This window comes from Gallinula chloropus, assembly GCF_964237585.1.
Source record: "Gallinula chloropus genome assembly, chromosome: 3".
In the NCBI taxonomy this organism is placed as follows: domain Eukaryota; kingdom Metazoa; phylum Chordata; class Aves; order Gruiformes; family Rallidae; genus Gallinula; species Gallinula chloropus.
The window spans coordinates 116,219,319-116,232,959 of record NC_140087.1 but is presented as its reverse complement, the minus strand read 5'-3'; the positions used below and the strand labels follow the sequence as shown (position 1 = coordinate 116,232,959).

The following is a 13,641-nucleotide window of genomic DNA, read 5'->3' as shown; positions in this document are numbered from 1 at the left end:
AAGACATTATATTGAGTAAGGTCTTTTTACTTGTTTTCATATTTGCAATAGACTAAGCTTTTCATTCTATGCAAAGTTTTGGATGCTGAAGATGAATATATCAGATAAATATTGATTTAGAACATTTGGGGAAAATGGTCTATAGAGTTCTGTATCCTCTTCCTAACTCTTCAGGGGAAAAATATCAGACTGAAAGAGGGCAGCGATGGGTAAATGTCTTTGCAAGTGAAATCTCTTTGTGCCCATTTTTGAATCAGGCTTTTGAACATGGCCATCCATTTTTATATTTCTTCCTTACTGTTATGTTTTAGTGTTGCAATTTTATTCAGAATAATGAACATGTTTTAGTTAGCTGTGTAAAAAACCAACTCTTTCTGGATCAGACTGAGTTTTTAGCCACAACTATATCTTGCAACACTGAGTTCTAGGGGCTATTTGCACATAAAATGTATTCCAGAAGGTAAACACATTTGCTGCCTTTCATTTTTGCTTAAAAACTGTAGGTACAACTTTGAATTTCACTACAGAGCAAGGTACCTAAGGAGAGACAGCATTCTTGACATAGCATAGGATTGCTCACCCTATTCTCTCTCAGGTAGAAGAACCCACCTTTTCTGCCCAGCAGAAGGGAAAGGACAATGCAAAATTGCATTTTCCCACCACACACAAAAGACCACAGGACACATCCTTTCAAAGCTTAGCCTATACGACATCTGCTCTTTCCTGCAGAGCCACAGTGCTCCAGCAGACAACAGAAGCCACCATCAATCTTCCCACATGGATGGAGCTCACAGGGGAATGTGAACTGCAGTAAAATATCGTGGGTGAAAAAAAAAATATATATATATAAATTTGGTAGGAAATTATATCCAAGCTGAAGCAAGCACAGCCCTATGTATAAAATATCCTAGAAGCGTTTGCAAATACATAGATACTGTGAAAAATTGCACTTCATAGTCAGGCCAGACGGACTCAGAAGTTATAGGCATAAGCTGCAGCAGTGAAAATATTAAGAAATACCTTTATAAATGTATGGCTGTTTAAGCACTGGAACAAGCTGTCGAGGCAGGTTATGGAATTGCTAGCAATGGTGCTATTCAAGGCTGGATTTGACATTGCCCTATTAGGGATGATATACGCGGAGCTAAATCATTCTGCCATGATGCAGCTCCTTCCCAGCCCAAATGAGCCCAATGTAAATGTGATGTGCATCGATACATACTGAGCAAAAGGAACGAAACTCCTGCTAAATGAGATCAGCAGGCAGAAAAGGTGCATCCATAAAGAACCTGAAATAACCCAGTCAGAGGAATGAGCATTGCCATGAAAGGGTAGAGAAATGAAAGCAAGAGGTGTTCAGATAAATGTGTGAGGCATCTGAAGAGGAAGCATCCTTTGCTATCTGAACAGAATTTGTGTATTGATTAAGAGTGCTAAACATAAATTTTTAAGAGCAAAAGAAAACCATTCCTGTTAGATTATGACTTTTTAGCTCAAAACATGTTCTCTTCTCTTAGCAAACCACTTTTTTTCAAAGGATGGTAGAAATGCTTGCAGCAAATTAGAAGCCGTTCGAATGACAGCTAGCAGTCTGTCAGCTACAGATGCAGACCTGAAGGTGTTTTAATAACAATGACAATAATAAATAAAAATATTAAAGACAACTCTATTAAGAAACCACACTTTAGACAAATGGGTTAATTGAGCTCCCACTAGAGTCGGAAGGATAAAATGTATAGCTGACTGGTCTCAAGCAACAAACCCAGGGTCCCTTGCAAACCAGACCATTCTATGATTCTTTAAAGGCTCAATGAGAACTATGTGTTTCCATGATCTTACTGTCTTCATCATCTGGACTTACAAAGGGCAGGAAACATTTTTTACATCTACTCACTGTGAATCCAACCTTCTATGAAACTCACACACTTCATAAAACAAAAAGTACAATTATACTGTAGTTATCACTATAACCTAAGATTTCCACCAATCTGTATAAAGTGGTATTTCATGGACTGGCCAAAAATAATTACATTGTAAAATGACATAATGAATATACCTGCATTAAAAATATACAGACAGATCCTCAGCTAAGTCATTATCTCACTGATGATGGTATCAGCCTGGTTCCTGTGCATTAGAAAGCAAATCATGGGAGCAATAATATCTCAATTATGTAGTTAACCTTCTGGTTATATTAATTAGTGATGATTAGGCTTGGGAAACTATAATTATGTCATGTACATAACATCCCTTTGAAATTGCATTGTGAATCCAAACACATCAGGCAGATGTGAACACCTAACCAGGTCCATTTCTGACATCTGGAACAAAACTGAAACTCAATGATTTGACCCTCTATCTCCTTTGTGAAAGACATCCAGTGGTGATAGCTCTCCTGGTGTCAAGCTTGCAGAAGAAACCGCAGGTGTTATTTGTGTCAGAAGAGAAATGCAAGGCAGAACTGTCCCATACTCTGATTTCACATGGTGGTTACTAACACCAGATTTAAAAGAAAAAAAGAAAAAAGAGACAAACAAAATATCTAGGTCTAATTCAAGGGGTAAAGGAGGAAGCCCTAAAACTAAAGATGCACCTTTTCTCAACCCCCTCACATTTAGCCATTTGTCTGGGGTATGAACTCCTAAAAATCAGCACCTCCTGCTCCTGTTTGCAGGAGATCCTGGCAGCCAGAGTTCTATTTGCACAGGACCTTTCTGAAGAGTTGCTCCTGACTCCAAAAATGCAGTGGTAGACATTGTACTGGGAAAAAAGGTTTTCCTGAGGCAGCAGAGAACACAGCGGTGTTGGGAAAAGGGAGTAAAACCAAGAAGGATTGTCTACCACTGTCCTCATACCTTACTTATAGCTGAAGTTTTTCACCTTCAAGGCTAAAGCAGAGAAAACCCAATCTGAGTTAACACTCTTCCCCTGATACACCATTTCCTCACAGAAGCACTACAGTAAATAATTCATGTGCAGGTCATTCAGTCCAAATTTAGAAAAATATTAAACCTTTCACTTTTATATAGGCTCCTGTCAGCTACTGAAACCCACAAAGCTCTGCACTGGGATAGGAATTATGGATCTAAACATTTTTATAATTCCAGGGTTATTCCTGTCAATCGGATGGCATCATCCTGCCATCTCTGCAGGAAAAAGGACAAGTGCAGAAGAACATCACAGAATTTCCATTAAAATGAATCCTTTGAAAAGTGAATGGCAGAAGAACCTGCATATTTTCGACCAAACAAATACACTTTAAATAGACTTTTTGCAAATGTCAGGTTGAAATGTTCCAAAATTAGGAGCTGCCAGAATTAAGGTTACCTGTGCATGCTGCGTGGCATTGCACTTGCAGGCACTTTGTGGATGTTATTGCCCCAGGTTTTTTTTTCTCTTTTATTTTTTTAATCTGAGTAACTTGACTTTGGGAGGGTGACTTTCAAATCTGGCATTTGTAACTCTGATAAACCCCACCTTACACACTTTTTTTCATTCCACAGGACCATAGAATCACCTGGGCTGGAAGAGACCTTTAAGATCATTGAGTCCAACCACAGCCTAACCCTGCCTAGCACACCTCTAGACCATGTCCTTAAGGACTTCATCCACACGCCTTTTAAATACATCCAGGGATGGTGACTCCATCACCTCCCTGGGCAGCCTGTTCCAATGCCTGACTACCCTTTCATAAAGAAATTCTTTCTGATATCTGGCAAATCTCCCCTGGTGCAATTTTAAGTCATTTCCTCTTGTCCTATCACTTGTCATATGAGAGAAGAGACCGACCCAAGATCTCTGCAACTGCCTTACAAGTAGTTGTAGAGAGCGATAAGGTCTCCCTTCAGCCTCCTTTTCTCAAGACTAAAAAGCCCCAGCTCCCCCAGCCAGTCCTCACAGGACTTGTGCTCCAGACCCTTCACCAGCTTTGTTGCCCTCCTCTGGACATGCTCCAGCATCTCAACATCCTTCCTGCAGTGAGGCGTCCAAAGCTGAACACAATACCTAAGATGTGGCCTCACCAGAGCTGAGTACAATGGCACTGTCACTTCCCTACTTCTGCTGGTTACACTATTCCTGATACAGGCCAGGATACTGTTGGCCTTCCTGTCCACGTGGGCACACTGCTGGCTCATATTCAGCCAGCTGTCAACCAGTACCTGAAGGGGACCTACAGGAAAGATGATGAGAGACTGTTTACATGGGCAGGTAGTAATAGGACAAGCAGTAATGGGTTTAAACTTTAAGAAAGTAGACTTAGATTAGGTAATAAGAAGAAATTCTTCACCATAAAGGTGATGAGACACTGGAACAGGTTGCCTAGGGAAGCTGTGTCTGCCCCCCACCGACCATGTTCAAGGCCAGCTTGGATGGGGCTTTGGAAAATGTGTTCTAGTGGAAGATGTCGCTGCCCATGGCAGGGGGGTTGGACTAGATGATCTTTGAGGTCCCTTCCAACCCAAACCATGCTAATACCCCCAGGTTCTTCTCCAGGGAGCTCCCCAACCACTCTGCCCCAAGCCTGTAGTGTTGCCTGGGGTTATTGTGACCAAAATGCAGGACCCCACACTTGGCCTAGTTGAATCCCAACTATTCAATCAATTGCTAATTGATGTGTTGTTTGATTTTGCTGTGCTAGCAGGAAGAGACAGTTGTACAACAGGGGCCATAGATACATATTCACAGAATCACAGAATCACAAGGTTGGAAGAGATCTTTAAGATCATCAAGTCCAACCATTCCCATCCTATGCTAAACCATATCCCTAAATACCTCCTCTACCCTTTTTTTGAACACATCCAGGGACGGTGACTCAACCACATCCCTGGGCAGCCTGTTCCAGGCCCTGACAACTCATTCAGTAATATTTTTTTTCTAATGTCCAATCTAAACCTGCCCTGGCACAGCTTTGTGTCATTTCCCCTTGTTCTATCTCCTGTCACCTGGCTGAAGAGACCATCACCCACCTCTCTACAACCTCCCTTCAGGTAGTTGTAGGTGGTGATAAGGTCTCCCCTCAGCCTCCTCTTCTCCAGACTAAACACCCCCAGCTCCCTCAGCTGCTCCTCATAGGATTTGCCCTCCAACCCCTTCACCATCCCGGTTGCCCTTCTCTGCACTCTCTCGAGGACCTCAATGTCCTTCTTATGGTGAGGAGCCCAGAACTGGACATTCTATGGTGTGCCCCATAGAATTATCAGCCTTGAGGTCTTCAGTGGATTTACTCTAAGGTGTAAGGTCACCTGATGTAGAAAAATTGACCCAGTGAGAACCACAGGTCTGTGCAGCCCTGGGATCATGGACAGAGCAAGGTGGCATTGGCTGACATTAGTCATGTGTCATTCAAGACATTAGAGGCCCGTGGTGCTTTGCAGGATGCAACATGGTATGACTTTGGTAAGACATGCCTCCTGTCTTTCAGTTCATCAAGCTGCAAAACTGCTTAATATTTACCAGCTGCAGTTCCCAGGCAATGCAAGCTGCTCTCTAACGATATTTCCAATTCAAAATGAGACTCTTGACTGAAATTTCTGTAGAAGGGTTACTTAAGTGTTTTCCTTTTCCAACTGAAGTTCTTTCAATACACTATTATAAAAGCAAGCCTTGCAAAAATCTCACTTTAAGAAAGGTTTGGGTTGTTTGTGTTTTTTTTTTTTTTCTTTTGTTTTGCTCTTGGCAGTGGCTGTGACAAGAATGACAGCACAAAACATAACAGAAAGTCACAAACATTACTTTTCCTCAGACAGTAAGCAAACTGCTGGATTACCACCATTGTAGATGGGAAACTGAGCCTCTCTGCTTTCAGAAACTGCCACCCTTGTCTCATCCTGGGGCAGCAGGGTGTGTCAAACAAAAAATATGGGCCACCCATATCTACAGCTGCCTGAAAAGGGACACTGTTAGAGGAATAAACAGCTGAAGGAAGGTGCTTTTAATCACTTTAGTGTTTTTTTGCCTTTACTTCCACCTGCTGCATGAGCAAGGCAGAGCCATTTGGCTCCGCTCTTTGATATGTACCTCCTGACACCGATCAAAAAGGTTGCCATAATCTGGTAGCAAGCATCAGCCTCCCCTTCCTCCATCCTTCCCTCCATCCTGCCAGACGTATCTTTTTCCTAAGCCCACACCCCTTGTGCTGGCTGGGATCCATCCCCATACCACACAGTACGTGCTCTGCTCCTCTTGCTGGCATTCCTCCTTTGCCCCCTCAGCATTCCCTTTCCATCAAGTCCTTTTACAGGGCAGAGCTGAAGAACTGGCACAGGGCAGACCATGCCAGGGGCCATTGTCACAATTTAACAGTGCAGATGATTGAATTAGAGGCTTTGGCACAGCTTTGTTTATCAGTATTAATGAGGCAGAACCAATCATGCAATTCCTTGGGGTCTTTTGCCTCACTCATCACTTTCCCTTTGGGAATCTTGACCATCATCCCATCCCACTCCCTCCCACTTCAGTCAGCTGCTCCAGAGATGCTGCATGTGGGACTGATGAGGCTGCAGCTCAGCCCCCTTTCTTAGTGACACAGATGCATTATCAGGGGACAGACTACAGGATTTTTCTTGAGGGAGAAGAATAAGAAAATTAAGATTTTTTGGATGCTGAGTTTTTTAAGAAAAGTATAAAACAGTTCTCTAAACCTTGGCTCTAGCTTGCAGCTTTGCATATTCAGTTTTCTGTCATCATAGCATAGGACTTGGGCTTGAGTACTACAAACACGAATGCTATTTAAGGAATTAACTGTAAAGATGCAGAGTTCTGTCCACAAGTAAGATTCCCCACCATCAAAAAGTCAGCATGAAGGTTTCTGGGTCTGGGTTGCCACTGCTGAGATTTTGCATAGAGTCACCATGGGGCTCAGTTGTGCTACAGCGAAACTCTGGATAAACTTGGATGCAACTGCACCAAACAGTGCTGCCTCAGCAAGCTGATTTGGGCATATACCAATGTACCTTCCCAGCAAATTCATTACCCACACAGATGCACCAAAAATGCTCAAAACAGAAACAAGAACAGAAGGAACAAAACCGATGGTTGTTCTCCAGCCGCACCTTCCCCTGCCCAGGTGCAACACAAAGGAAATCTCTGCAGCTGATCTGGGACTTTGCAAACCAAGGGATTATGCACTATCAATACTGACAGGCCCCTTCGTTTACAACCTGCCAAACAGCACAACGGTAATCTCCTCTCTCAGATAAAGTCCATCAATCTTATTCTTACACCATCTCATTCCCCTCTGCTCCTCAGGCAAAGCTGGAAGAGCATCCCTCCTTGGGAAGGATGCTAAAATCTTTCCTTCCGTGGCACCCTCCTATTTCAACATACTCCTTCAGCTGGCATCCCATCAAAGTCACACACATCCATTTTCTGTGCTGAGCTGACTAGTTTTCAATAACAATTTCTCCTTCGTTTTGTAACAGAGATCAATAAAACTGCCCCTCTCTCATATTGGCCAAGATTCCAGCAACGTCATTTGCTCTTTATTGTTGCTGCTGCTTTGTTTTGTTTCCTTTTTTTTTTTCCTTTTTTTTGGCAAGGCACAGATCAATTTAACAAGATGAAAACGACTTAGACTTTCACTCAAGGTAAAATCTGCACTTTATAACCCAGGATGTAATTTACAATCCTGTCATTAAGCTCTGTTAATCCTATTATTATGAAGATAAATAATTACCCATAGCGAAGAAAGGGATTCCCAACAGAGTAGAATTATATTTTCCATCAGTAATGAAAAATATCCCTGCCGCAGTGACACTGGAAATACAGATAGTGAGTACTCCCAAGAGTCCCAGGAAAGGTTTGCTACGCAGGCAGTCCTTCATGGAGCTCGAGAGGGTAGCAGTCAGGAGAATCAGCATCAGGCTCACCAAAATCTTGCCCCTGGCCAAGAGACTGGTCTGGTGGAAGTCCTTCCAGAGGCTAAAGGATGCTAGCGAGTAGAGCTGCAGATCTTGGTGATCCAGCTGCATCTTGTGCATCAGTTTACAGAATTCACTCTCCCACTTCTCCCCAATGAGGTCCTGGGTGACAGAGCCATACGTTTGGAGGTAGTAAGTGATTTGGATGGCTCTGGCTGATTTGACTCTCTGGTCCTTGCTGTTGGGCACTTCCATGACCCCTCCGAGCTGGTGACCAATAAAACTGCTCCTTCCATCCTGGGAGGGAAAGTAAAAAAGATGAGCATGTGGTTATCCTTTGTAAGATGTGGTACCATTTGACTCTACCATCCTTTCACAGACATGCCAAGAGCTCGATGCAAAGGCCACTGCAGTCAGCAGCAGTTGTGCCATTCACTTCAGCGGGCTTTGGGACGCATCCCTATTCCCTGCCACCACTCTGCCCCTATTCATTACAGACTCATTTGCAATTCTGTGCTGCAGTGCAGGGACTGCCCAGGTACTTGTTGAGGTCCCAGATGTCTGGGGACTGAAATGCAGCATGCAAGGTCCTCACCCCAGGAGAGGATTGCTTTCCCACATTTTAACTGTGACAGACAACAACAAACCTCCAGTTACTGAAGTATGAAATGTTTGAGATGAAAACCAATTTCTGGAAGATTTGTAATTTTCTGACAACTTTGGAAATGTTTTTAAAACGTTGTAAATGTACAGAAAAGGAGCCAAGGAGCCCTGGTTCCTCAGCACATAGATGCAAATGTAGATGGATCCAGTTTAACAGCTACTCTGGCTCTAGAACAATATAAGCAATGTCAGAATTTTTTAACTGTTTGAAGTTTCATGAGTGTCTATGAGTGACACAGAGAGAAAAATCTTACACCTTTATTCAGCCAGTATTTGGTTTTTATATTTCAGGAATACAAACATCACTTCCTTGAGTATATGTTAGGACGTAAAAACTCTGTGACAATTACTGAAGGACACACTTGGCATACTCAGTATCAGCCCCCATCTATTTACAAGAACAGACTACTTTTTGTAGTATTATCTGGTCCCATTTAGATGTTTTGGGGATTTTTTGTTTTCCTTGTAAGAAATGTTTTTTAAGAAAGGTCCTTGCTTTTTAGCCACTGGTTATTCTAGTTCTCTAGAATAACTGTGACGTGCCCCTTCAAGACAGGGGAAGCTTGCGTGGATTTAGATCAAACCCAGTTGCAAACTGAGGAAGAAGACTCAGCAGACTGGATAAAAATGTCCTAGCACAAGTAATCTCTTTGATCAAAAACTCTAAACCCAGGGATTAAATGTATGTTGCACACCAAAAAACAACATTTTGCTTTTTTGTTGTTATTGTAAGTGGGTTTAAAAGTTTTCAGATTTCTTTTGTATTTAATAAAGCCATAAAATTTTCAAGACAGTTAATATATAAACCATCCTGCAGCAACGAGTTCGCATGATATAACACTCTGCCTGGATGCACTATGAGAATGAGCTGGCTGACAGCCTGAATCTGGGAGATGCTTGGCCCTACACACACACAAACACACTTACACACAAGCAGCCATCTGTAAAAGGCCAGCAGCATTAGGAGGAGACACTTTTAACACATATTATGTATAACGTTAACCATTTCTAGAATACTTGTGCTGCACACAGGTCATTATCTGAAATTGCCAGCCCTGCTTGCTGTAATGATTCCCAACCTAAGGAAAAAAAATCAATGAAGTGAGGTACCAGGCTTTATGAAACGTAGATGTCTTCTGGGATTTCTGCTCATAAAGCAAATAAATACCAAAAAATGACAGACAGTGCTGAAAATGTTTTATATACTACTCACCTTGCCTTGTCTCTGGTATGTAGAAGGACGTAATCCTCCCACTGAGAAATTCCTGCCTATTCCTGCCTTCATGGCAGGAGCTCCCACTGTTTTCAGCATTTGCCTGCCACAGCCCAGGGAACGTGACAAAGTGCTTTTCAGAAGTTCATTTTCCCCCTATTCCCAGTTGTTATTTCCCATTGAAATGATGGCTTCTGGCGAGGTATCCTGGCATGAGCTGACACGAAAGGTGATTTGCAGTCGAATGCCAGAGCTCCTCAAATCACCTGAAGCCTCATTGCAAATGTCATCTAAGCAGAGACAACTATCACAGAGGGGCAATTGGTGCTGTTTGGACTCCAAAAAACCCTCCCCATCTCTTGCCCTGCAGGCTCAAATCCTGGTTTTCATTCATTATTTCCCTTATTTTCTAAGGAGGGGTCACACCTAACACTCACACACTTGCAAAAGGTACATTTCCAAGCTGGTAATTAAGGCTTGAGCAATGCAGTCCCTGCTCACGTCGGATGCAACCTTGCAGTTAAAAGTCCCCTTGGCCACTACTTTGAGATTTCAGGGAGAAATGCCGTATTTCCTGGGTATATATGCAGTGTTGACATTCAAACGTTTTCAACCACTGCAGGATACTTTAGCAGCACAGCTCCGGACTCAGACAACGGGCTGTAATTCAGGTTTCATTGATTCACTCTGCAGCGCGCACGGCAAGGTTACGGGAAACTTTGCGATGACCATCTGCCTTCCTCTGAGGAAGGTGCACTGAACAACGGCAACATTTCAAATAAAAGGCAACAGAGAAGGCAGGAATAAATCACCTTCTGCCCGTATCTCCCACGAAACAGGAGATAACGGCTATTTGTTACACCGGTGTAACAGTAGGGCAGCCAGCTCGTATGTCAGCAAAACAGAGAGCAAGCTTTCAGATGGAATCGGGGAAATCACAGATGCTGAATTGCTCAGAGGTCATTTTGTCCATCCCCTTCCTTCCAGGGGCAGATTGAGTCCTAGCTAACCAAGGGGATTGCCTTTGCTGCTTTTATAGCCTGCACGCGTGAACCTGCCACCGCAGCATTAGGGAAAATTGGATCCTTTTCTAATACAGCTTTGCCAAAAGCTGCAAGTGAGATAAAGGTCCTGCTGTGCTAGGCAGGGCTGTCCCATCAATGGTTACAATTCCTCAGCCAGGAAGACAGAAACTTGGGAAAAGCTTTTCTTTTCATCCCATTTTACCTATGGAGACTGAAGTTTGAGCAAATGAAGATCCAGCTGCCAACATGACTTTCAGCATTCCTTTGAGACTTCCAAGGAAGGGTCCTAAACACCTCTTGGTGTCTTATGGACACTTCAGGGGAGTTATTCACCATCCCAAGTTCTCTGTTGTCCTCCAAGACCACCTTGGTGATAGAAAGACATGCTAAGGTCCCGGGCTAACCTTCAGATTTGGGAAATGAAATGAGGCCACAGTGACTTGTACAAGCAAGATCCCTCATTCTGCCTACTTCTTCAATGAAATAAACACTTCCTCTTGTAATTGGCATGTCCTTTCTGTTATATGCCTAGAAGATGGAATTTTTAATTTCAAAACAGTACTTTTGTGTTTCAAACTACAGATCCCTTGCATGTTTTATCTACATACATTGCTAATCTCTGATCTTACACACAGAGAAGCAAACTCAAAAAAATAATACTTACTAGTTGTACACCATTTTACACCCATTTTACACCCATCTGTCTCCAGAGGACCTACAACGCAAGATGATAACTGTCTTAACAAGGTCACTAGCATGGCTGGAGCCTGAATTTCAGATTCCCAGGCTATGTCTGTGTGTCTCTCTTTCTTTTTCTTTTCTTTTTTTTTTTAATTTCTAGTGAAAACTTTATGGTGTCTGTTCTCCCAGAGGACAAAAAGGGCCACGATCTTTTCTGATGGCAGCTAATTGTCTCCAGATCTGAGCATCTTTAAAAATGGCATGAAATTTAGATTGCTTGCTGGGGCATGTGATATTTGATCTTAAACAGAAGACAAGCAGAAATCTTTTCTTTGATGGATACTATTAAATTAGGATTTTTTTTTTATTCTCTTCTCTTTTTCTATATAACCCAAAGCCATTTGGTAGCTTTACACTCTGAAAGGAAGGAGGACGAGAACCAAGGACTCTCAGAGGAGCAAGAGATGACAGACAACATCAACCACCTTTTCCTCGAGAATGATTGATTTTGCCACCTATATTTCTGCAGACCTGGCTTTGCACATGGTTGAAAATTCAAACTCCTTGTCCATTCAGCAGTGAAAGTCATTAATGGTTGGATAGATGCAGAATAAACCCAGGCTAGTCTGTAAAGGATGCTCAGACCACTAATAGCCTAAAAAGATGTGCAAATGGCAAGGGAATGTTTGGCTTGCCCAGAGCTGAATTATCTGTGACCTTTTTTCGTTTCCTCCACTCTTGGTGGAAAAACAGATGCGCAAGGAATTTTTTACATGGCATAGCTCCTGCCTTCCCAGTACCCTGCTCGGTGGAGGTTAGGGTTGGTGAGAGGTTTAAAAGTTATTTATTTCAGATCCCTGGCAAGGAGGAAAGGAGCCCTTGTACCATGCTGCCAGATAGTCCTCATTCAAATACATCTGCAGAACCTTCGCCAGCAAATTTATTTATTGTTATTTTTCCTTAACTGCTACTTCTTATCGACCATAGTGATGGGTAATTATCAAGTTACATTCTACAAATGCACTCCTAGTTAAACACTATTTTATCTTAAAAGCTTTAAAATGTTCATCAGAGGGAAACCGAGGATGTCTGTCAAAATATATTATATGATAAACATCCGAACAAGATCGATGCACTTATTTCACCCTGTGATAAGGACATTTTTACTGTACCAAGCATAAGTCATAGAGGGTATTGCACTAAAGTCCACAGAGGTTAGGATAAAGTCAGTTGCTTTAGTTCACCTAAAGTTTTCAAGGCAAAATATAGAATAAAAATCCCCTTTCCTTGAGACATTATTTAGTGTTTAACATATTTGCTTGCTCCTACTTTCCTCTATCCCACTGTAAAACCTTGGAGGGAACTCCTTTCTTCCCAGCTAAATGATTTCTCTTGACTTGTCCCCAAATAGTTACCCATGGAGACCTTACACCAATTGATCCCTACTGTGCTGCCACCAATTACCAACAACTCCTGAAGCACTCCCTTCACACAATCTCACATAATGCTGATTTACGTCACCACAGCAGTTTTCCTGCCCTCAGAGCTGTGCAGGTGCTCTTGCACACCCACCAGATTGCTTGCTGTGCTTTTCCTTGTGCCACTATTCTGTACAGCTCAGTGATGGAGAGAGATTCCAAGGTAAACCAGTCCTGAGGGCAACGCATTCCCAGTAATACTGCACCTTGTCTGGCTGGGAAAAGGAACACAGCAATGGACCGTGTGGTCTGTTCGCTCAAAAATAAAATGCATCAAAGTGGCCATGAAAAGTAGCCAGGAAATAATCCTGTATGTCTCTGCTGCAGTAACAAGAGATTCAGCTCTTTCCAGCTGTCTGGCAATGATAAGGTTAAGCTCACCGGTTAGTCAAGCAAGTTTGTTTTAATCTCATTCAGAAAAGTCGGCCACATCCAAGGATTATCTGCCCCATCCTAAGGTACACGTAAAAAACAGACTTGCCTCTGCAGTTGACTGCCTCTGTTTACAGCAGAGGCACAAGATTACTTAAGGCAATCTTGGCTATTATCAGGCAAAAAAGTTGGGGGATATTAACTCACCCTCTGTGGCAGATGCAAACACAACACTAACTGGCCTGCCTTGTCATCCCTGGCTGATTTTGGCCTCATCACAGGCATGTCCTGCACATTAACAAGCACAAGCCTTGAGCCCCCTCCCAGGGTAAAACAAGGATCAAAAAAGT

At 42.6% G+C, this 13,641-nt stretch overlaps 1 protein-coding gene across 2 annotated transcripts in view; it reads right to left on the bottom strand.

Moving 5' to 3' along the window:
- The window catches only part of PTCHD4 (patched domain containing 4), a gene marked incomplete at both ends in the record, with an annotated part of 85,722 nt that overhangs the window by 51,480 nt on the left and 20,601 nt on the right, over positions 1-13,641 (bottom strand). For both annotated transcript variants that reach the window (XM_084261953.1, XM_084261954.1), the window contains one exon: positions 7,676-8,156. In XM_084261953.1, the coding sequence (XP_084118079.1) occupies positions 7,676-8,156 (481 nt within the window). The remainder of the gene's footprint in view (positions 1-7,675; positions 8,157-13,641) is intronic.